Source organism: Pimephales promelas, chromosome 8, assembly GCF_988280905.1.
Source record: "Pimephales promelas chromosome 8, fPimPro1.hap1.1, whole genome shotgun sequence".
Taxonomy (NCBI): Eukaryota; Metazoa; Chordata; class Actinopteri; order Cypriniformes; family Leuciscidae; genus Pimephales; species Pimephales promelas.
In genome coordinates, this window is record NC_142776.1 from 16,059,137 (window position 1) to 16,083,825 (window position 24,689).

Genomic DNA, 24,689 nt, shown 5'->3' on the forward strand with positions numbered 1-24,689 from the left:
CCATTTTGCGTACTCTGGAGAGCTTCATACAGTTCATTTAAAGTTATACGTTCACTAAGTTTTTCATTGGCACTTTCTGACAATTTTGGCAGATCTTCAAAAAAGCAACCATCAACATCTTGATCTTTCCTAATATCAGAACTATAAAGATTTGTATAAAATGTAACAGCTCTTTCTCTCATTTCGACTGGGTCTGATAACAGAACCCCAGCTTTACACCTTAAATTCTGAATATAGCGTCTTTGACCGTTCTTTTTTTCCAATCCGAAAAAAAACTTTGATGGAACATCCATCTGCTCTACATCCTGGAAGCGTGATCTGACCAATGCCCCTTGTGCCTTTCTTTTATAGAATTCAGACAATGCTGATTTTTTCATAAAAAGAGAATCTAAATGGTCTTGATTTCCTGTTTCTTGGATTAAAACTTCAATTTCTTTAATTTCTTCTTCCAACTTCTTTATAGACCGAGTTAAAAATCTTGTGACATTTAGAGTATATTGTTGACATAGTTGCTTAATGTTTACTTTCCCAATATCCCACCATTCCTGTAAAGAGGAAAATTGATCTTTTTGTTCTTTAAAAGACTCCCAATAAAACCTAAAAACATCTTTAAACTGTAAATCTGACAGCAAAGTCACATTAAAATGCCAATAAGAACTACTTAATTTAACAGACCTAACAATCATTCTACACACAACCAAACTGTGATCAGAGAAACCTACAGGAAGAATTGAGCTATTTACAAAAAAACTAAGATGATGCTTGAAGACATAAAACCTGTCTAATCGTGCAATTTTTATTAAACAAAACTGCAACTCCTCCACTGAGTGAAGTATTGTGGCTTAGAAAAAGAAGACCACCCCATTCCTTAGCCCACTCAACAGCAATTTCCATATCACTATGTGTCTCCTGTAAAAACAGGACATCAATTTTATTCTGATTTGCTACTTCATAAATCTGCGCTCTCTTTCTGCAATCTCTAGCCCCATTCACATTTAGAGATGCAATGCGAATGTCGTTCATAATTAAAAATGAAAGAGAAACTACAGCACAGAGAGCAATACATCCAGTAAGGGCATAAATACTAACCCATTTCATTGAATTTTTGTGACAATTTTTTTCAGACGGTATACTTCTTTATCTGTAAATCTTCCTTCACTCATTAAACTCCTAATATTTTCCAGAAGTCTCCTGAGATCTGGAAAATATTCCTCAACATTCATTCCTCTCATATTTTTGGTCACTTTCAAGAATTTCTTAATCTCATCCACTCCATATTCAAGACATGACCAACTGGATTGTGAACAAACGGAGCCACTAGAGTCAGAACACTCACCCTCACTGCTTTCATTGTCCACTTTATTCCCTTCTTGGTTCTTTCTAGCCTGTTTCAACACCATGCTCTTGTCATTTTTCTTCCTCTTCAGAGGTGTTTTAAAAACAACCTGATCCATATCCATTAAAGTGTCCTCATTTTGAGTTACACTCTCGACTTGTGACTCAGTATCAGAAAACTGATTTAAGCTCATTTGTGTATTATCAAGAGCTTCTCCATTGTTGCTTTCAACACTCTCACAGTTTACAATTTCAGAAATTTCGGCATTTCTTTCATCAATTTCAATACTTTCTCTTGTTAGGTCAGATTCAACATTTTTTTTTACAGGCACTTCTTTTGGGCCACTAGAATTCGGTGCGTTAGAAGTACTGGCGACTTCTCCGTCTTTATTCTGCGCCGCGTTACCTTGTACGGCATCATTCTGCTCACTGCCCTGAGCGCTGTTTTCTGGGCACGCACGGATCAAATGACCAGACTTTCAGCAACCAAAACACCTCATCGTGTCAGTAGTTACAAAAACGGTGTAATCAAAATCATCCACTTTAAATTTAAAGTTTACATCGAGATCAGTTCTATTTCCGTTCAGAATCATAAACGTGAAACGCCTGAACGACACTACATGTTTCACCAACCCCGATTTACATCCTATAGCGATCTTTTTTTATAGGAGCAATCAGTTTGCCAAAGCGTGACAATTCCTTCATCAACATCTCGTCTTTAATAAAGGGAGGTACATTTGAAATGGTGACCTTTTTAGCGGGAGTAGAAAGAGGTAGTACTGGAGTAAATAACCCACGGATGTTTATTCCCTTATCAACAACTTCATTCGCTTTCTCGACTGTATTCAAAAACAGTACAATTGAGTTATTCATCTTAGACGCCGCTAACACACATTCATGACCAACAACATCACCGACCGCAACACTACACTCCTCCACACTCCCCGCAGCCACCTTCACACCGTGGCGCCGCGTGAGTGAATCAAGTACACTTTGAGTTGCCATGCTTCCCAGTGCAAAACACTGGATAAGACAGGCACTCAATACTTCACAACAAATAAACAAACAAAACAAACAAAAAACACAAAAAAGTAAGAGGGGGGAAAATCTTTTAAAGCCACAATGGGCACAAAAAAAGACCACTCACTCACCACACCACTCACTCCGCTCAACAAACGCCCGCACATGCGCACAGAGAGAGAGAGAGAGAGAGAGAGAGAGAGAGAGAGAGAGAGAGAGAGAGAGAGAGAGAGAGAGAAAGAAAGAAAGAAATGATTAGTAAGAAAGAAATATGAATTTGAAAGAAAGAAAGAAAGAAAGAAAGAAAGAAAGAAAGAAAGAAAGAAAGAAAGAAAGAAAGAAAGAAAGAAAGAAAGAAAGAAAGAAAGGATTAGTTAGAAAGAAAGATGGATTTGAAAGGACGAAAAAAGAAAGAAAAGATTAGTTAGAAATAAGAAAGGATTAGTTAGAAAGAAAGAAGGAAAGATATATTAGTTAGAAAGAAAGACAGATAGTATAGTTAGAAAGAAAGATTAGTTGGAAAGAAAGAAAGATAGATCAATTAGAAAGATAGATAGTATAGTTAGAAAGAAAGAAAATGATTAATTAGAAAGAAAGATACTATAGTTAGAAAGAAAGAAAGAAAATGATTAATTAGAAAGAAAGAAAGATACATTAGTTAGAAATATAGATGGATTAGATAGATAGATAGATAGATAGATAGATAGATAGATAGATAGATAGATAGATAGATAGATAGATAGATAGATAGATAGATAGATAGATAGATAGATAGATAGATAGATAGATAGATAGATAGATAGATAGATAGATCATTTGGACACAGAAAGTCAAATAGTTAGACAGGCAGATGATAGAAGAGGATAAAAGGAAGAGTAGAAAGGAGAAGAGATTAGGAAAGGAGGGGAGAATAGGAGGACAGGAGGAGTAGAGGATTAGAGGAGGAGAAGAGGAGGGAAGAGAGAGGGAGAACAGGAGAAATAGAAGCATAAATGCAACAAAAACTTGTTGTAGCCTTCAGAAAAGAGCTGAGTGACTGTCCACCAATCAGAACACAGGACCAATTATGTATGTCGGAAGGACACAGAGAAAAGACTATAAGTCCCAGGGATTTACTGAAAACACACGAGAGGTACCACAACAAAAATACCTACGTTTCAAGTATAATTTCATGCCTAAAGGGTGAAAATTGTGGCCAGGCCAGCGATTTAAAAATTATTTTTTAGCATTAGTTTTCAAGCTGGTTCACTCTAGCTTATGACATCACGTGCTCTAGCTCTGAACGGTCTCTCTCATTCACTCCCATTATAATTTCAGAAACGGCTTGAAAAACATCATGAGACTAAAGTAGAGATTGTGAAAAAAGTATAATAGATATCAAAAAGTTGAATACAACTTTAGTAGCTTACAAATTTCTCAACATTTTAAAGTTTAAATGACAGAAATAGCTGAAAGTATGCAGAATAGTAGGCTTTGAAAGCAGGAGCATAAAGCAGAATTTGAAGAATTCTCCATTGACTTCCATGTTAAAAAAAAAATGCACAAAAAGCTTAATAATTTAAAAAGTATAAAGGTTATAAAAAAGGAAAGTAATAGCACACGTGTCCTTGAAAAGCTGCACATTTTGATACTTGAATGGTTTTTGTAGCACAAAGTAGAGAGGAGAAGAAAGCGACCGAAAAACGTACGGAAGAATACGGAATAATAAGAAAGATTTGGATTTCAAGAGTGTGAATGCTTGAAGCATTCACACTAATTAACCCCGTTTAAACAGACAAAATGATAACGGATAAGTACAATCTAAACCAGCTTAATGCCTGTCCCTGAACACCAGTGTAGTTTTGTAGTCGATCCAAGAGTATTTTAGGATCTATAGTGTCGAACGCAGCGCTAAGATCAAGTAGGACTAGTATTGAAATACAGCCTTGGTCAGAAGCTAAAAGCAAATCATTTGTAATTTTAACAAGTGCAGTTTCAATGCTATGATGCGGTCTGAATCCTGACTGGAAATTTTCATAGATATCATTTTCTTGCAAAAAAGAGCACAATTGAGCGGACACAACTTTTTCTAGTATTTTGGACATAAATGGAAGATTTGAAATGGGTCTGTAATTTCCTAAGTTATTTGGATCTAGTTGCAGTTTCTTAACAAAAGGTTTTATTACTGCCAGCTTGAATATTTTTGGAACATGACCTAAAGATAAAGACGAGTTAATAATATTGAGGAGAGGCTCTTCCACTACAGGTAATAGTTCTTTCAGGTTTAGTTAATAGTTTAGTGGGTATTGGATCTAATAAACATGTTGTTGGTTTAGATGCAATCATAAGTTTATTTAGCTCTTCCTGTCCTATCATTGTAAAGCAGTGTAGTTGTTCAAGAGGGGCCATAATTGAGGCTGAATTATAAGACACCATAGAGGATTGTACGCTTATAATTGTGTTTCGGATGCTTTCTATTTTCTCATCGAAGTAATTCATAAAATCATTACTACTAAACTGTAACGGAATATTTTGCTCTGGTGGTGTCTGTTTATTTATTAGTCTAGCCACGGTGTTAAATAGAAACCTTGGATTATTTTGGTTGTTTTCTATTAATTTGTGGAGATGCTCAGCCCTGGCTGTTTTTAGAGCTTTTTTATAACGTGAAATTCATATAATATTCATATAAACCCTTGAAGCTACATATTTTCTGAGGAGATCACAATGTTCACAATGACAATGATTATAAGGTCATAGAAGACTGTAAGCATTCTGATTTAATATAAAGAAAATGGCTAAAAAACAGTCAACCTATTACACACATGAGGTCATTGCAGAGCACATGGCTGTCAAACAATATGATTTGAGATCAAGAAAAGTAAGGAAATCTACTCTTTATTCTTTGTGTTGGCGTGTACATTTACAGTACATGTCATTATCATTTGAGTTGTAATGTTGTGTATTTAAATAATTATAATGAGTTTGTATCAGTTTTAAATCTATTTTGGTGTGTATTGTATGTAGCTAACAGCAGTTTGTCCACCAAGTTAATGAATTCAGACTATTTTCTGTGGATGGTCAATCGCTTCTCCAAAAAATGGGTGTGGCAGTGTCCCTGGATTCACAGCTGTAAGAAGTGCAACTGTGAATGCCGAAGAAATGTTGGAATAAATAAATGTGGAAATAAATAAATGTAGAAATAAATAAAAGTGGAAATAGATAAATGAATAAATATATAAATAAATAAATAAATGTGTGAAAAAATACAATTATACATAAATAAGGAAATACAAGTATAAATACTCATTTATTTATACTTTTTCACATTTCTTTGTATATTAATTTCTGTATTTATTTCTGTATTTTTGCTTTTTTACATCTTGGTATATTTATTTATGTATTTATTTATTTTTAATTAAGCCAGCTTTGGCATTCCATACCCGCAAACACACGCAATCATTATCGACATCATGGCATTGGTGAGAACATGGTCATTGTGAACATTGTGATCACCTAAAAATCTGTAGCTTCAAGAGGTTTTATGTACGCATATTTAATGAGATATTTCCTAATTTGCATATTTTATTTTATTTTTAAGATAAAGTGTAATACAAATAGTATTTTTCTTAATATGAAGATTGAACTGGTAGAAATGTATGAGAATTTCTATAAAGATAAAAAAAAAAAAGTGATCATTTTCAGGACTTTCGTCCCGGGTTAGAGATTTTGGCACACATCACACGTTGTTCAATGGGGTCATATTAGTCTATAACAGTTGAGATTCTCCGCTAAATTAAGTGCATACCCAGGACCTAGACTATATAGGAAGTGTTCCCAGTTCTCCCAAGGTTTTTTTTTTAGTTGGGAACATTTAATATTCGAAAATATTATTGATCTGCTTTACTTCAGGTTGACAATGATGCAATTTTCTTCAAGAAACAAACTACTTGTATTATTTACATGATATCACTGTGAAACTGCTTTGATACAATCTGTATTGCAAAAAGCGCTATTTAAATAAAAGTGACTTGACTTGACTTAAATAGGAAATGGATCTACCGCCAGCAGTTGATTTTGATAATCTAGGTATTATCAACACTGGCCAGAATTTTGAGATTGCAATAGATGTGAAGGAGATCACTCTGATTTCGTTTTCAGCTTATGTTCAAAACAATCACGTTTAAGCCTCTGAATTAGTTTAGTCCGGTTATACAACCGCGAACAGCACATGTTGTCCCTGAGCTCCGTAACGACATCTCTCATAAAGATTTGCATCTTTAAATAGTAAAATAATTCTCCGAAAAACAGCTAGCCTCTTCGCTAACTAACACACAAAAGACCATTGGAATGCTACTTCCGCCGCCTCACCGGAAGTTTCACCCACTTTATTTTTTACAGGAGCGCCCCTCAGAAACTTGTGGATACAGAGAAGTATCCGCAAGAAGGACAATAACAGTGATCACAACATATTAGGACAAGCCACTGACCCCTTTTACACCACCCATGCTATACTAACTCCTATTACACAACCCAGATCACACAGAACATCCATCAAGTATACTCCATATGGAACTTGACACCTTGACATTTATATGACACCTCTTTGTTTCCTCTTTGGTATTCGCAGATACCATTTCTTTCTAAAAAGAAACATAGTTGTGAGGATGCTGCCTTTTCTAGTATATTTGACAGAAAAGGTAGATTTATCTGTAATCATATAATTTATAAGCGCTTTTGAAGAAATGGATCGTATATTCAGACACCCAAGCTTTATCATTTGTTCATCTGTATTATATATGTTTTTTTTTTTTTTTTTTTTTTTTTTTTTTTCATACATTACATTTTTTCCCTTAAATGGGTTTGGGATTACCTTTCCTAGTTCGGAGAACAGACACAGTCTTTACATAATGATATCTAGGTGAATGTGTCTCTATGTGATGGGATTTATCTGACTTCTGTGATTTGAGACAGCTGGCAGACAATCGGTTTAGCCAGTCAGTCTGCTTCCTGACCTGAGCCCCAGTTTTAGTCAAGGTTCAGCTCTAATATGTGTCTTATTACTAAGAGTGGCACCACCCCAGGAGGTATGAATACCATCTCTTTTCAACAGCAGGTCTGCCCCAAAAACTTTTCCAATTGTCAATGAATTCTATATTATTCTGTGGACATGAGATACTGTTTGTAGATGAGATAATGTTTGTACATTTGCTGTCACAGAAACATAAACTGGTTTTCCACCAGATTCAAAGCTTGAGGGTTTAACTCTTGCAAGTGAATATAAAGGAATCAAACAGCACTGCAATTTTACTACTGTAGTGCAAGTAAGGAATTCATGACTAAGAGGCATTAATTATTGGAAAAATAATCCACACCAGAGGTGACAATGTGGCCACGATACGGATTATTATTAAAAATAAGAAAAATAATGTTTCAATAATTTGTCAGCCCGCAGTTAATTATTCCGCTTATACTGTGGTTACCACACCTCAAAACTTTGTTCAGATTATGTATTTCAAGACTTTTGTCAGGGTTTTGTCCTTAAAGTGCTCGTGTGTAGGACTAACTTCTTACACATCTAGTATCAAGCCTCCGTTGCTTATTCCAAAACGTCATTTTAGAGCTAGTAAAGGAGGCTTGATCCATTGATAGCAGACTAATGCAGTTTTTAGAGAGAGAGAGGGAGAGTTTTCAAGCATGTGGGAATTACCTGAGTCTGTGCATCTCTCAACAGTGTTCAACACCAGCGTCTCTCTTCAATAACTAATATTATTAGTCTAATAGTGGATTGTAAGTTTATCTGCTCCAAGGACCATGCCTCTATATCCTTGCTAGTAAGAAATGGCATGTAGCTTGCAAGTTGTTAAACTATTTACTGATAAAATTGTCAGAGCAGCGCTGACAACATGATTCTGTGCCAGTGTGTCCAGAATATATACACGCACGATATGTGTGTGCGTTTTGGTGGGTGAGAGAGCAGGAGAAAGAGAGTAGGCATATTTGCTGTCCGTACATAAAAAAAACTGCTTTGTCAGTGTCATTGTGGGTTTTGGTTATTTTGCTGCTATGGTCTCTAAGGACCTTTGAAATAACTGAAATCATTTGGTGAATGATATGGAACTATAATGCGGTCAAGACCTGCCTGGAAATACTTTAGCCGTGTTCTATCGAATTCTATTGATACTAATTCAGTGATTTATTTGTCATCACTGAGAAATGGTCAGGGCGTCTCTGTTACATGCTTCAAAATGTACAGTATTTGCAAAAAAACAATATAGCCTATATATATATATATATATATATATATATGTGTGTGTGTGTTTAATTATTTGTTAATAATTTATATATATATATATAATTAAATTGTGTTCTCTGTGTGTGTGCAGTTTTTGGGACTGGGAAAAAGGCGAGAGGTTGGATTATTTCTACAATGGGAACCCACGGTACACACGTATCACATCCATGGAGTATCTTAATGGGCATGACTGTTCTCTCCTCCTCACTGCTACTGGTCTGTTCACCTATCAATCATGTTGACACAGACTTTAAATGGTTCTCATCTTTGTCAGTTTCTGTGCTGACTTTCAACATGCCACTTTTTTGCAGATGACGGAGCATTGCGTATTTGGAAGAACTTTGCTGACCAGAGGAATCCAGAGATGGTCACAGCATGGCAGGGACTATCCGACATGCTGCCCACCACACGAGGTTTGCTTTCACACTCACAAACACTGTGCAGATACCACTCTTCTCCTGTCATCTGAGTTTATTTTCCCCATCCTTGACGTACTTCCCACATCTTTTTTTAAAAGTGTGTTAAACTGTTTAGAAGCAGATCTCCTAGAAGTGGTAAATGCCTCACTTCGCTCTGGGAGTTTTCCGAACTCCCTGAAAACTGCAGTTGTCAAGCCCCTCCTGAAAAAGAGCAATCTGGATAAGACCATCTTAAGTAATTATAGACCGATCTCAAATCTTCCTTTCATAGGCAAAATCATTGAAAAGGTTGTCTTCAATCAGCTGAACAAATTTTTAAGCTCAAATGGATATTTTAACAATTTTCAATCTGGTTTCCGATCGCATCACAGCACAGAGACAGTGCTCATAAAGATAATAAACGATATTCCCTTAAATACTGATACAGGCAAATTATCTGTGTTGGTTCTACTCGACCTCAGTGTTGCATTTGACACTGTCGATCACGACATACTTCTTGACAGGCTGGAAAACTGGGTGGGGCTTTCTGGGATAGTCCTAAAATGGTTCAGGTCATACTTAGAAGAGAGAGGTTATTTTGTGAGTATGGGAGAACATAAGTCTGAGTGGACATCCATGAACTGCGGAGTCGCTCAGGGCTCGATTCTTGCGCCACTCCTATTCAACCTGTATATGCTCCCAATGAGCCAAATAATGAGAAAGAACCAAATCGCTTACCACAGCTACGCAGATGACACACAGCTCTACTTAGCCCTATCGCCTAACGACTACAGCCCCATTGACTCCCTGTGCCAATGCATTGATGAAGTAAACGGTTGGATGTGTCAAAACTTTCTGCAGTTAAACAAAGACAAAACTGAAGTCATTGCGTTTGGAAACAAAGATGAAGTTCTCAAGGTGAATGCATACCTTGACGCTAGGGGTCTAACAACTAAAAATCAAGTCAAGAATCTTGGTGTGTCTCTAGAGTCAGACCTTAGTTTCAGTAGTCATGTCAAAGCAATAACTAAATCAGCATACTATCATCTGAAAAATATTTCAAGAATTAGATGCTTCGTTTCCAGTCAAGACTTGGAGAAACTTGTGCATGCTTTCATCACCAGCAGGGTGGATTACTGTAATGGCCTCCTTACTGGCCTTCTTAAAAAGACCATAAGACAGTTGCAGCTCATACAGATTGCAGCTGCCAGGATTCTGAGCAGGACCAGAAAATATGAACACGTCACAGCAGTCCTCAGGTCTTTACACTGGCTGCCAGTTACATTTAGGATTGATTTTAAAGTATTATTACTGGTATATAAATCATTTAATGGGTTAGGACCTCAATATATTGCAAATATGCTAACTGAATTTAAACCCAACAGATCACTCAGATCATTAGGATCACATCAGCTAGAAATACCAAGGGTTCACTCTAAGCATGGAGAGTCTGCTTTTAGCTATTATGCCAGCCGCAGCTGGAACCAGCTTCCAGAAGAGATCAGGTGTGCTCCTACAGTAGTCACATTCAAATCCAGACTCAAAACACATCTGTTTAGCTGTGCATTTACTGAATGAGCACTGTGCCACTGTTCGTCCGACTGTTACTGTACTTCATTTTATTCTAAATGGTTTTAATTTACTGTATTTTATTTTTATCATAATTTTTATTTTTCATTATTTTTAAGTATAAGAGTGCCTACTGGCATTTTAATAGTGCTTTAATAGAAGATGCTCATTTTTGTAAATGTTTTTCTTTTCTTTTTTTTTTTGGTTGGGGTGGAAATCTAAAGTCATCTTTTACATCAATACAACAGTGGTGGGAGATTGGGAAGGTGCAAATACAAACATTCTGTAATCAGTACACTTTTAATGTTTCTGGAGATATAGTTAAGTCTATAAGAAGTCTAGAAATGGATATTGTTGAACTTCAGGCTTTAAATGAAATCTCTGCAAATCTCAACCAATTGCGGGCTCTTAAAGAAAAAAAAGCAGCCTTAGTAGATCTATTAGGGACAAGGTCTCAGGGGACGTTGGTTAGATCTAGATTTTAGAGTCTTTCTGAAATGGATGCCCCATCCAAGTTCTTCTTCAGTTTAGAAAGGAAAAATGGCCAAAGAAAAAGTATTCAGTGTTTACGGTCAGAGGGTGGAAAAGTCCTGACTGAGGTTTCTGACATTCGGAAAAGAGCTGTCAGTTTTTATAAGGAGCTGTATTCCAACAGTGTTGTGGATGGACAGTTAATGGCTGAATTTGTATCCAATCTACCAAGAGTGAAGGAAGATTCATATGCAGAACTGATATGTCCTTTAACAACAGATTAAATTCTTAATGCTGTTCAGAGTATGAAGAATGGTAAAGCACCAGGATTGGATGGGTTGCCTGTTGAGTTTTATAAGGCATATTGGCATTTGTTGGGAGAAGATCTACTTGCCGTCTTAAGTGATAGTTTGGATAAAGGACAACTGCCACTAAGTTGAAGAAGAGCTGTTTTAACTTTGCTCCCTAAGAAAGGTGATCTCAATGAGATAAAAAAAAACTGGAGGCCTGTTTCTTTATTATGCACTGATTATAAGATTTTATCCAAAGCTTTGGTGAACCGACTGAAGAAAGTAATTGGACAGGTTATACATTTAGATCAATCCTATTGTGTCCCTAATAGATCAATCGTGGATAATATATCCTTAATTCGGGATATTTTGGAAGTTTCTAGACTGTGTGGGGAAAAAATGTGGCCTAATTTCCCTAGATCAAGAGAATGCTTTTGATCGGGTGGATCATCAGTTTTTATGGTATACTTTTGATACTTTTGGTTTTCCACCTGCTTTCACTGCCTTGATTAAAGTGCTTTATGAAAATATTGAAAGTGTTTGTCAACCTCAGAGCATGTGAGAGATATAATGTTCGACACAATAGGAGGAAAGAGTTTATATAAAGTCTGTGTGAAGGTGATAAATAATGAGAAGTTAAAACGTATGGATACACCATGGAGAGATCATTTAAGTGTTGATTCTGATGTCAAACCTTTCTGGGGCTCTTGTTACAAACCACCATTGACTAAACATGTGGGTGATCTTCAATGGCAAATTTTACATGGAATTGTTGCTATAAATGCTTTTATCTCATTGTTGAATCTGAATGTACAAGATAGTTGTCCTTTTTGTGGTGCAAGAGAAACCATTTTTCATTGTTTTATGCACTGTGAGAGACTAAGACCTTTATTTGGTTTATTGGAGATTTTATTTACTAATGTTAATGCAGTGTTTACAATGATTGTGTTTATTTTTAGTTTTTAATATTGTAAAGAAAAGCAGAAGAAAGGACGGTTTTTAAACTTTATTCTAGGTCAAGCCAAAATGGCAGTTTATATTAGTAGAAAATATATTAAATTAATGGCAATAGTACAAATGTTGAATTGTTGTTTAAGGGGGTCATAAAAGCAAGGATAAAACATGATTTTATTTTTTTATTCTCATATGAAAAAATTGGAAAACTTTGAAGATGTGTGGAGTGTACAAAGAATGTTGTGCTGGATTGAAAATGACACTTTGCCCTTTATTGAAGAATTTGAGTAGGTCAAGGTGATTTCTTGCTAATGTAGTGTTTATATATTTTTAATGTTGTGTATTTAGTTAATAAAGGTGTTAAATCTCTCTCTCTCTCTCTCTCTCTCTCTCTCTCTCTCTCTCTCTCTCTCTCTCTCTCTCTCCCCCCTTCTCTCTCTCTTTCAAATTCAAATGAGCTTTATTGGCATGACTTATACAGTATTGCCAAAGAATTGGCCATTATTTAGGCAATTAACAAATAATCAGTAAATGAATCAGTAAACAAATGCATGAAATACATGTATAAATCAGAAAACAAACAAACAAACAAAAAAACACAGTTTTGAACCAACATTCTGACTTTAGTTTTGTCCACTGGTTGACTCTCGTAGTTTGTGGCAGGCTGTTACATAGTTTGCTGCTGTTGTGATTGAGCTAGAGTTTTCTCCCAAAATATGAATAATTTTTTTCTGAATTTGGCAATGCCATAAAATTTGGATCTAGTTATTGGAATCTAGAGAAATAGTCTGATCTAATGCTGTGATAATGATCACAGTGTATGAGGAAGTGTTCTTCTGTCTCCACCTCTCTCTGAGAGCACAGTGAACACAGTCTCTGCTCTCGCGGCTGCCATCTCTGCCGGTGCCGTCCTCTCTCTACGGCCAGACTGTGGTCACTCAGCCTGTATCTGGTTAGGGTCTTTCTCACTTTATGCTCTTTCACACAGCTCAGGTATTCTGCTGGTTTATAATCTCTTTTCAGGTTTAGATAGAGTTCTATCTTCTTTTGTGATTTAGTAGCATCTTTCCAATAGTTAATGTAATTTTGTTTTTGTAATTGTATAATTTGGTTGGGCCAGCAGACAGTGCTGTGCGGGTCGGGCTGTGGTTTGAGCATCAGCTGTGAGAGTGCACTCCGGGGCCGGTTCTGCTCCTGACACCGCAGGGCTTCGGCCTGGTATGAGCTCGGGTCACTGTGCTTTAGGTGCTGGTAGAACTTTATAGCTCTTTTCTGGATGCTGATCAATAGGGGGTATTGTCCTAATTCAGCTCTGCATGAGTTGTTTGGTGTCGCTCTGTTCACTTTTAGGATGTTTTTTACAAATTTGGGTATGCAGAGTTTCAATTTCTTCTTTTTCCTATTTTGAGAACTCTTGAGTTTTTAGAGGTCCCCATATCTCGCTGCCATAAAGAGCAATGGGTTAAATTATTGCTTTTAGGATTTTTAGCCAGGTTTGAATTGGAATTTCATGTCTAATTGTATTTTTAATCATGTAGAAGACTCTCATTGCCTTTGCCTTCAGCTCATTCACAGCCAGATTAAAGTTCCCTGTTGAACTCAGTTTTAGACCCAGATATGTGTAGTCATGGGTGTGTTGGAGGACTTGGTTTCCTGCTCTGAATATGTATTTATTTTCCCTACACCTGGATCTATTTTGAAAGATCATCACTTTAGTTTTTGCTAAGTTAATTTTGAGAGCCCACGTTTGGCTGAATGTCTCTACGACGTCGAGGAGCTGCTGTAGTCCCTCTTGTGTTTTAGACAGGAGGACTAAATCATCTGCAAAGAGGAGACATTTAACTTCTGATTGGGTCAGGGTTGGGCCGGGGGCAGTGGAATTATTTAATGCTTTGGCTAGTTCGTTTATATATATGTTAAATAGAGTGGGGCTCAATGGGCAACCTTGTCTGACTCCTCTTTGTTGGGAGAAAAATTCTGTTCGTTTATTCCCTATTTTTACAGCACATGTGTTCTTTTTATACATGGTGCTGATCAAATCAAATGTTTTCCCTCCAATCCCATTTTCCAGTAGTTTTAGGAAGAGTCCTTCATGCCAGATCGAATTGAAAGCCTTCTCAAAGTCAATAAAGAAAGCGAAGATTTTGGATTTATTTTGGTATACATGTTTATCAATGATCGTGTGAAGTGTGTAAATGTGGTCAGATGTTCTGTGTTTGGGCAGAAATCCAATTTGACTTTTGTCCAGAATTTTGTGGGTTTTGAGAAATGTTTGCAGTCTTATATTAATAATCGAACAGAATATTTTTCCCAGGTTGCTATTGACGCATATGCCTCTGTAGTTGTTTGGTAAATGGACTGCATTTTATATATAGCGCCTTCATAGACCTAATGGCCACCAAAGCGCTTTACATTTGCCTCACATTCACCCATTCACACACTCATTCACACACCGACGGCGGTGTCAGCCATGCAAGGCGCCATCCAGCTCATCGGGAGCAGCTGGGGTTAGGTGTCTTGCTCATGGACACCTCGACACTTGGTCAGGTGGAACCGAGGATTGAACCACCAACCTTTCGGTTCGTAGACAACCCACATGAACCACTGAGCCACTGCCGCCGCCCCTGCCGTGCCGTTTGGCTCATATTTGTCTCCTTGTTTAAATATTGGTGTTATTAGGCCGTGGTTCCAGGTGTCGGGGAAATATCCTACTCTCAAAATAATGTTGAATAATTTGACAATTGCAGTTTTGAATTTTTCGTTGGTGTATTTGATCATTTCATTTAATATCCCATCTATGCCACATGCCTTGTTTGGTTTTAAAGCATGTAGTCTCTCTGTAAGCTCTTTTATTGTGATTGGGAAATCTAGGGGGTTCTGATTGTCTTTAATTTTTTCTTTCAGGATTTCTAATTTGGTTTTTAATTCATTTCGAGCAGGATTTGTTTCAGTTGTTTTGTACAGTTTTTCAAAGTGTGTCCTCCAAATGTCCCCGTTTTGAATGGCCAATTCTTCCTGTTGTGGTCTATAGAGCGAGTTCCAGTTGTTCCAGAAGTTACTGGTGTGTATTGACTCTTCTATTACTTGAAATAATTTTTCTGTGTGTTGTTCCTTTTTGGCTCTAAGAGTTTGTTTGTACAGTCTAAAGGTTTCGTGATACTGATGGCGGAGTTCTTCATTGTCAGGATCTCTGTGTTTTTGATTTGAAAGATTGCGTATAGTTGTTCGGATATTTTTGCACTCGCTGTCAAACCACATTTCTTTGTTGTTTTTTGTTTTCCTTTTTGATGATTTATTTTTCAAATTGCATTTGGATGCTGATTGGTGGAATATTTTGGAAATGTCACTAAGTGCCAGATTTATGCCTAATTTATTTTGTGAATATGTGTTCATTATGAATTTGTCTAATAATAAGTTGATCATTTTACTTTCTAGTGCATTTTGATAATTTTCTGTGCTGTTCTTTGTCCACTTGTAGGGTGGTTGCAGCTTCAGTAAATGGGAGGGCTGTTGGTGTGATTCATTGGAACGAGTTTGTCTTATATATCATGTAATTTTACTGTGGTCTGACAGAGGTGTTTGAGGACTGACTTTGAATGCCCTGGGATGCACTGGGTCAATGTCTGTAATGAAGTAGTCTACAGTACTGTTGCCCAAGAAATAGTTAAAGGTGTAGGACCCAAAAGAGTCTCCTCGTATACGACCGTTTACTATATACAGGCCCACGATCGACACAGCTCTAGTAAGATTTTCCCACTTTTGTTTGTTAGTTTGTCATAATTATGTCTTAAGTGGTATGAGGGCAGATGGAGGCTGGTGTTTGTGATATATTTGTTTCCCTTAACAAATTCTGGTTCATTTCCAGTTCTGGCATTTAAATCCCCACACATTAACACACTCCCTTTAGTCTGGAAATGGCTGATCTCCAGTGATGTAGTGGTGCCTGGAGAAGTGGGTATACTCTTAATTTATGCCCCCAATATTTTTTTAAGCGTCCCAGCAAAGGATGAATGCCCTGTCTTATAAACAGTGACATGTAAGACTACTAGTCTTTCATTAGTATTCAATATCCAAGACTATAGAATAGAGTATAATGAATACAATAGAACACATAGAATCAGTAGTATCAGGGCCGCACATATGGTTTTCTAAATACCCAGGTGCCTGCCAGGTCCCATAAATTCTATTGTTAGGGGGGTTCCAGCCCCCCAACCCCCCCATTTTGATTTTCCTGATCTCTAAATGAGCATTTTAAGGTGTTTTGATGGCCAACAAAATTGACTACAATAGCTGTAAAAGCATGAAGTAGCCTATTTGTTCAGATTCTTAAACATGAGAATCAGTTCCAGTTTCAGCGACTTTTCTTTCCTAAATTAATCAATGTTTTTTGGACTAATCTGTTAATTTAATTAATGGTTCAATTGCTCACTCAAAAAGACAGTCACTTGTCGCCACCCTCTGGCTTATGCAAGTGGCGCAAACACAGACAAGCGGAGTTATACAAGCAGTGAAAACTCAAACACATTCGAAAAAACGCTATACAAATATATTTATACAATAATAATGGCAATATATTTAATAGGGTGCTTGTGTTGTTAAATTGAGCTTATAATTTCCACTGCCTTTAATCAAACTGATTATTTCTGTCGGTCATTTAAAGCGTCTATTGAAAAACAGCCGTAAATTTGAGCTACTTGCATCTTATCTTGCACTGACTGTCGTTAACTGAAGTGAAGCGTCGCGTTGGGATTCGCGCTCGGCTCGCGCTTCTATGAACAAAAATACTGCATTCTTTGATTGCTCTCACGAACATTTTGATATTGACGAGCAGGTGAGTGCTGAAGCATATCAGATGAGAAGGTCAGTTATCGTCGCGATGGGAGAATCATTGCTGCAAAAAATTAGAGTTAATTTTATGGGTACGACTCTAACTGGGTGTTTTTTTTATTCACGAAATTGGATTAGCAACTAAATGATGCGCATCAGAGGGGATTTAGAAGTGGGTATACGCAATGCCGACTGAAAAGGAAGTGGGTATACGCCGTATACCTGCGTATACCCTGCACTACACCACTGCTGATCTCCTCCTGGAGGATGGAGAAGGTTTCTTCACTGTAATAGGGGGACTCAGTTGGGGGAATGTATGTAGCACACAAGAATATATGACGGTCTGTGGAGACAATGTCTTTTTGGATTTTTAACCAAATGTTGTTTTTTCCGATTTATATATATCTGTAATTGAGGTTATGAGGTGTGCTCTATACCATATCAGCATTCCCCCTGACTCTCTGCCCTGAGTCACCCCTTTTAATTTTGTGGATGGTAAAACTATTTCTCTAAATCCAATTGGGCAGGCAGTGGACAAATCTCTAATATTCCATGTTTCCTGTAGGATTATTATAGCAGAATCCATAATTTCTTTTTTAAAGTCTGAATGTTGGCTCTTGATACCAAAAACGGAGGACCTCAGTCCTTGAATGTTCCAACATGTGACTTTCAGAGAATATGAGCTCTCTCTCTCTCTCGCTCTGCGTGTTTGTGTGTGTGCATTCACCAATAGAAAAGTGAATGCGAGAGCTTGTTTCCATGTAAAAGTGTGTGATAAGGCTCAGTAACTTTATACCCTTGCATACTACCTCTAAATTCAATCTTTGGTGACGTAATGCCAAGTCCAAGTGTGCATCAAGAATGCATGTTGGTCACAAAAGAGGAATTCTCAAGCACTGAAGCCTAAATTGAAAGACAGGACAACCCTATAGTTGTGTGGATTTTACTGACATATGTGCACGAAGGCAGTTGTAAGACCACAAGTGCGCATAAAGTGCATCATTTGGGTTAGGGCCACAGATCACATCCTGGTGTGTGTTTGATAACACTGTGCTATCCTCTGGCTGATATACTGAGCGGGCCTCCTGATCTTCTTCCTGTGTTCTTCCTCTCTTTTCCTCTTCTCCTTACAGGTTTGGCCCGACGGGTCTCAATCTATCTTGACAGAAGTAAGCAGGGAGGTGAGTGCTTCTCTCTTTTTTTTTCCTTCACCTCTTTGATGTTTGCATATGTGAGATTCAGCCACTAATGTTTTCCATTTCCAGTTATAGCCTAACATATTTCTCTACATCTATCCGATTGAATCTTTTTCTTTCTTCAATTCTGAATGGTGGAAGCCAAATCTGTCCAGTATTTAAATGGAACTTTTGTTTGTGTTTTTTAAATTAATTTGTTTAGCTCTTTGCTCAAATTAACAAACACACAAGGGATGTGAAATCTGTAGGAATTTACAATTGATGGCCATTTTTGTTGAAACATGGATATTGTGTGGGCTTTCTCATTGCTCTTGTTTATTATAAAACGCATATGAAGAAAGGCAATACAATATTATGTAACCTTTTAATTTTAGTAATATTCCCTGAGTAATATCACCATCAGCATAAGTGTGTCTGGGTGACTAAATGATGTCCATCATTAGCCATCTACATATATTTCTTACATACATTTTTTGTTTATAATATGTATATTTTAATACATTTGCATACAAGTACAAGAGCAAAATGTATAAATGTTTGCAGAAAATATATATGAGTACAAAATGTTGACTATGAATGTGCATTAAAATATCAATATAAGAATAAATGTGTGTGCTATAAAATATGGGATCATGATATACGTATATAACAATATATCAGTCTGGTGAGTAAACAAAAAAAAATTACTAGCCAATGGTGACTCTATTGCTAAGGTGTGCCTTGGAGTATCAATCGTACCTGAATCAGACCGATGTGTGTGCATGTGTGTATTGTGCTACTGGATGAAAAGGTTAGGTTATATATTCCGGTGTTATTCTTAACTGAATGAGCTTGCTTCACTGATATGATACTCAAAAAAATATGTTTTTGTTTTGTCTTTTGTCAATTTCTTTTTTTTTTTTTTTTAGTGTCATATCAGTTAGGCTGTTTCATATTATAAAGTTCATATTACTTAATTAGGTGCAAGCTCATTCACTTAACACTGGAATTTCCGACCAGTGAAGACAAACCAAACTCATGATGAATGTGCTTCATAAATGTTTTTTTTTTTTTTTTTTTATTCCTGTTGTGAAATTCTCCCTTGGCTTCTCCACTTATTATCTCAGCAGTGTTTGGCGGGATGAGTGTGGGGAGATTTTTCTCTTCCCCAAGATTGGATTTTTGATAGACAGCAGAAGTTTTGAAAGTAGGGCAGCAGTGCTTAAATTTCAGCCTCACAGCGTGTCCTGATCCACATAACTTTTGGCTGTGTGTTTAAGACACTCATAAGGGTGTTCTCTGATCTAGTGATTGAACAGCATGAGAGACAGACAGTCAGAACTGAACCAGGGCTCCAGAACAGCCAGGACAAAATTCCCCTCTCACCATTCAGATGGTGATGTCAGCGTGAAAGCTAAAACTGAAGCTGTGACCTGACCAGTACTGTCAAATTTTAAGACAGAATTTTAAGAGATGGATTCTCAATGCTCTGACTAAAATCTCAGAGAGTGTGTGTGTGCACACAATGAATTTTTTATAAAAAAAAAAAACGAAACCCTACTCAAGCCCATAGTTATTCACCTTATGTAGCAACAAGTAAAATATTTTCTGTTTGTTTGTGTGGGCACTTTCCGATTCATTTGCGCTATAGGTAAATAACTGGAAGAATAACAAATTGCTGTAAAAAGTTAAATAATTTGCGCTTTTGTGTTTATGATTGCAATAATACATTTAAATAATATGATGACAAGTAAGAGTTTACAATATCAAGCAGCATAATGGACTTTGTACAGCTTAAAAAAATTGAAAGTAGATGTGACCAAAAGCCTCGACATAATCAAGTTACAATGGCCATGCCCACTCTTACTTTAAGAATAATGTGAATAGACATGTGGACACTCTTGTAATTAGCAGGCTTGGCTATTCCAGTAAATACAAATCTACTTGCGTTACTGCTGCAGTGACATTCTAGACAATAGAGGGTATGCATTGACGTCACTTTCCCGCCAGAACACGCCCCCAAGTACAAAAACAATATGTAGGTCTAAATTCAGGTAATCACTTATATACTATACAGTGGGTAGAACAAGTATTTGATACACTGCCGATTTTGCAGGTTTTCCTACTTACAAAGCATGTAGAAGTCTGTAATTTTTATCATAGGGTACTCTTCAACTGTGAGTGACAAAAATCCAAAAAATCACATTGTACAATTTTAATTAATTCCTTTGCATTTTATTCCATTACATAAGTATTTGATATATCAGAAAAGCAGACCTTAATATTTGGTACAGAAACCTTTGTTTGCAATTACAGAGATCATACGTAGTTCTTGACCAGGTTTGCACACACTGCAGCAGGGATTTTGGCCCACTCCTCCATACAGACCTTCTCCAGATCCTTCAGGTTTCGGGGCTGTCACAGGGCAATACAGACTTTCAGCTCCCTCCAAAGATTTTCTATTGGGTTCAAGTCTGGAGACTGACTAAGGCCACTCCAGGACCTTGAGATGCTTCTACACTCCTTAGTTGTAGCCCTGGCTGTGTGTTTCGGGCCATCTTCCCATCTAACCCATCTTCAATGTTCTTACTGAGAGAAGGAGGTTGTTGGCCAAGATCTCAAAATACATGGCCCCATCCATCCTCCCCTCAATACGGTGTAGTCATCCTGTCCTTTGCAGAAAAGCAAAGCATGATGAAAACCAAAAGAATGATGTTTCCACCTCCATGCTTCACAGTTGGGATGGTGGTCTTGGGGTTGTACTCATCCTTCTTCTTCCTCCAAGCACGACGAGTGGAGTTTAGACCAAAAAGCTCTATTTTTGTCTCATCAGACCACATGACCTTCTCCCATTCCTCCTCTGGATCATCCAGATGGTCATTGGCAAACTTCAGACAGGCCTGGACATGCGCTGGCTTGAGCAGGGGGGATCTTGCGTGCGCTGCAGGATTTAATCAATGATGGCGTAGTGTGTTACTAATGGTTTTCTTTGAGACTGTGGTCCCAGCTCTCTTCAGGTCATTGACCAGGTCCTGCCGTGTATGTCTGGGCTGATCCCTCACCCTCTCATGACCACTGATGCCCCACAAGATGAGATCATCCATGGAGGCCTAGACCAAGGGATATTGACCGTCAACTTGAAATTCTTCCATTTTTTAATGATTGCACCAACTGTTGTTGGCTTGGCTAGGCTGCTTGCCTATTGTCCTGTAGCCCATCCCAGCCTTGTGCAGGTCTACAATTTTATCCCTGATGTCCTTACCCAGCTCTCTGGTCTTGGCCATTGTGGAGAAGTTGGAGTCTGTTGGATTGAATGTGTGGATGGGTGTCTTTTATACAGGTAATGGGTTCAAACAGGTGCAGTTAATACAGGTAATCAGTGGAGAACAGGAGGGCTTAAAGAGAAACTAACAGGTCTGTGAGAGCTGGAATTCTTACTTGTTGGTAGGTGATGAAATACTTATGTTTTTTGTTTTAGATTCTGTCACTCACAGTTGAAGTACCTATGATAAAAATTACAGACTTCTGTGTAAGTGGGAAAACCTGCAAAATCGGCAGTGTATCAAATACTTGTTCTCCCCACTGTATCATATCGTTCAGCCCTAAAATGTGTATAGTTTTTGTCAGTGTTGGATGTAAATGTAAAAACATCCAATTATGCAGAAAATACAATGGTAAATATTTACTTGATGAGTTACAATATATATAACAATACAATATATATGGTATGATTTTACCCCTAATTGAGCATATTGACACAAAATGATATTCACAAATCCACCTTCTCTGTTCTGTAGCTTTCGGCAATCTGTAAAAATCGCAAAGGTCTTTTCCCGTTTTAGAGGTTTTGTGTGTTTTTCGTGGCATTCACACTTTTTTTTGCACAAGTCATTTCAAGTAAATAGACACAAGTCCGAGTCAAGTGTAAAGTCACAAGGAGCAAGTCTAAAGTCAAGTTGAGTCTTTTCAGAGATCTAGTCAAGTAAGTCTCAAGTCCAGAAAACTGCGACTCGAGTCTGACTCGAGTCAAGTCACTCGAATCTCCCACCTCTGGTTAAAGGTGCAGTATTGAGTGTTTTATGACACAGTTCACAAAATGTTGAGACAAAATTATAATGCATTAATCCATGTTTTATAATTCTGAAAAACAGGTGAGTGTGTGATTATATTATATTTTATTGTAATGAACAGGCGTGTACAGATATTTGAGTGTGTATGTGTGAAACCTCCCCTACTCTCTTGAAGGTGCAGGTATGGTGGTGGACTGGGAGCAGGAGACTGGCCTCCTGATGACGTCAGGTGACGTTCGAGTCATACGGATCTGGGACACAGAAAGAGAAATGAAAGTGCAGGTACTACACAAAAAGACACACAGCTTCATCTTAAACACATCGCTCCCAGGCAAGCTTTGTAGCTCCATCATTTACAGTGGAAATAAAAAGTATATTTACCCAGTTGGTTTTTGTGATGTAAAAAAAAAAAAATTTTGCACCTTTAATGTAAAAATTACAACATATCTAATGCCACTGCACTGTAAAACTGATAAAAATAACCCAACTGCATAAATGTGCACACCCTTTTATAATTGGGTATATGGCTGTGTTGAGAATCAACTAATCATCAAGCTCACGTGAAATAGTACACACCTGTCTTTACTCTGATTCTCTCAGTGACTGTGGCCCTGTTTACACGAGAACGCGGGTGAAAATGTAAAAATATTTTATCGGATGTGCCTTTCGTTTACATGGTAACGGCGTTTTTGGGGCTTAAAAACACAAAAAAGTGAAACCACCCTCAGGCGCGGATTTATGGGTGGGCCTGGGTGCCAAACAGATTAATAAAAACAATTTAAATTTTTCATTTTAATAATAATAATGAATTAAGTTTGGCCATATACGGCCCGCCGAACACTTTATATAAGACAAGCGCTGAGCGCGTCCATCTCTGGCTCAGCGCCAACGAATGCACAGTTTGAATCTGGCAGTGATGTCATGTCACTGTACATATTTTGTCCAGACTTCGACACCCTTGCATGGAGAGCAAACGAGGCCCATTGTTCACATGAACACCATGTCTCTTGGAAAGACAAAGAATAGGACCCGTTCACAGATCGCCTCTTTTGTGCGCTCAAGTTTGTCATTTCAAATGTACTTAATGGAAGCAATGCTGTCGCGACAGACGTGGTCAGGTGTCTGATTGACTCATCAAACACGTGCGTTTCGACAGCCAAGGGACGCACGATTTGCCATAAAAGCTTGCGTTCTTAAAGTGCGATTTGTGGTCACGGAAAACACGCATCAGAAACTCCCGGTTTTGCATCAAAACATGCGTCCTCGACGTGTGATCTGCAATTTAAACGAGATTGTTTCTGTCTGCAGGTGTTTTATGCCTAAGAAGTGTTTTTGTAACAAGAAAAGAAAAACAACTCTCGGCGTTTACGTTCACTTTTTTTTACTTCAGCACCTCGGACAGTCCCTAATCCCTTTGTTCGAGACACATCTCGCAAATTTTCCAGTTGTATTTCCGGTAACACTTTACAATAAGGTTTCATACATTATTTATTTTTTTTAAAAATTATGCATAAACCACGAGTTTCTGACGCACGTTTTCCGTGACCACAAAGTGCACGTTAAGAATATGCGCTTTTATGACAAATCGCGCGTCCCGCATGCTTTTGACGGGTCAGTGTGCAATCAGACGCCTGACCAGCGTTTATGAATATTTTGGCTTGCCATATGCATGTGATGCAGGCTGCAGTGCGCTCGATTGTCCAGGCGGCGAGATGAAAACATCTCAACTTTTCAGAGAGTGGCGCCACAGGTCATGTGACAAAAACCAACTGATCAGCTTCGGCCTTTCTGTAACAACTTCGAAAGCTCGACAGAACAGTTGATCATAGCTGTACAGCGCGGTTTTTATTTCTCATCTCCATAAATATAACCTATCTACTAGTAAAGCTAATACAAAACCCTAGATTCTGGCCCACCTCGACTTAATCCAGGCCCACCCATCGGTCACGTTCTGCATCCGCCACTGACCACCCTCCAGAGTGGAAATCTTAAAAATGCTCCACCGTCGCGTTCCCGTGTAAAGGGTAAAAACACAAAAGTCTGCTTGACAGTGAAGGTTGTACGCAGGCGCCACCTAGGCGCCTGGAGTGCATACTACATTAAATATCATACACTTTTGCGTCACCATATGCACGAGGATTTCCCACCCAAAACGCTCGTCTAAACGTAGAAAAAAAAGTGATAACGCAATGCCACTTTTGCGTAAACATAGCCTGTGATTAACTCCAGATACTTCTCCAATAACTTCCCAAATACTTCTTCGATTTTTCTGACATCATCTTGGTTGCATGCTACTACAAGAGCCATGG

General features: G+C 37.8%; 1 protein-coding gene across 9 annotated transcripts in view; it reads left to right on the forward strand.

The window, feature by feature from the left end:
- The window catches only part of rptor (regulatory associated protein of MTOR, complex 1), a 402,321-nt gene that overhangs the window by 344,970 nt on the left and 32,662 nt on the right, over positions 1 to 24,689 (forward strand). For 7 of the 9 annotated variants that reach the window (XM_089134067.1, XM_089134063.1, XM_089134064.1 and 4 more), the window contains 4 exons: positions 8,718 to 8,842; positions 8,938 to 9,039; positions 18,269 to 18,316; positions 22,556 to 22,662. In XM_089134067.1, the coding sequence (XP_088990193.1) occupies positions 8,718 to 8,842; positions 8,938 to 9,039; positions 18,269 to 18,316; positions 22,556 to 22,662 (382 nt within the window). The remainder of the gene's footprint in view (positions 1 to 8,717; positions 8,843 to 8,937; positions 9,040 to 18,268; positions 18,317 to 22,555; positions 22,663 to 24,689) is intronic. The other 2 variants (XM_089134065.1, XM_089134066.1) reach the window with 1 other exon arrangement.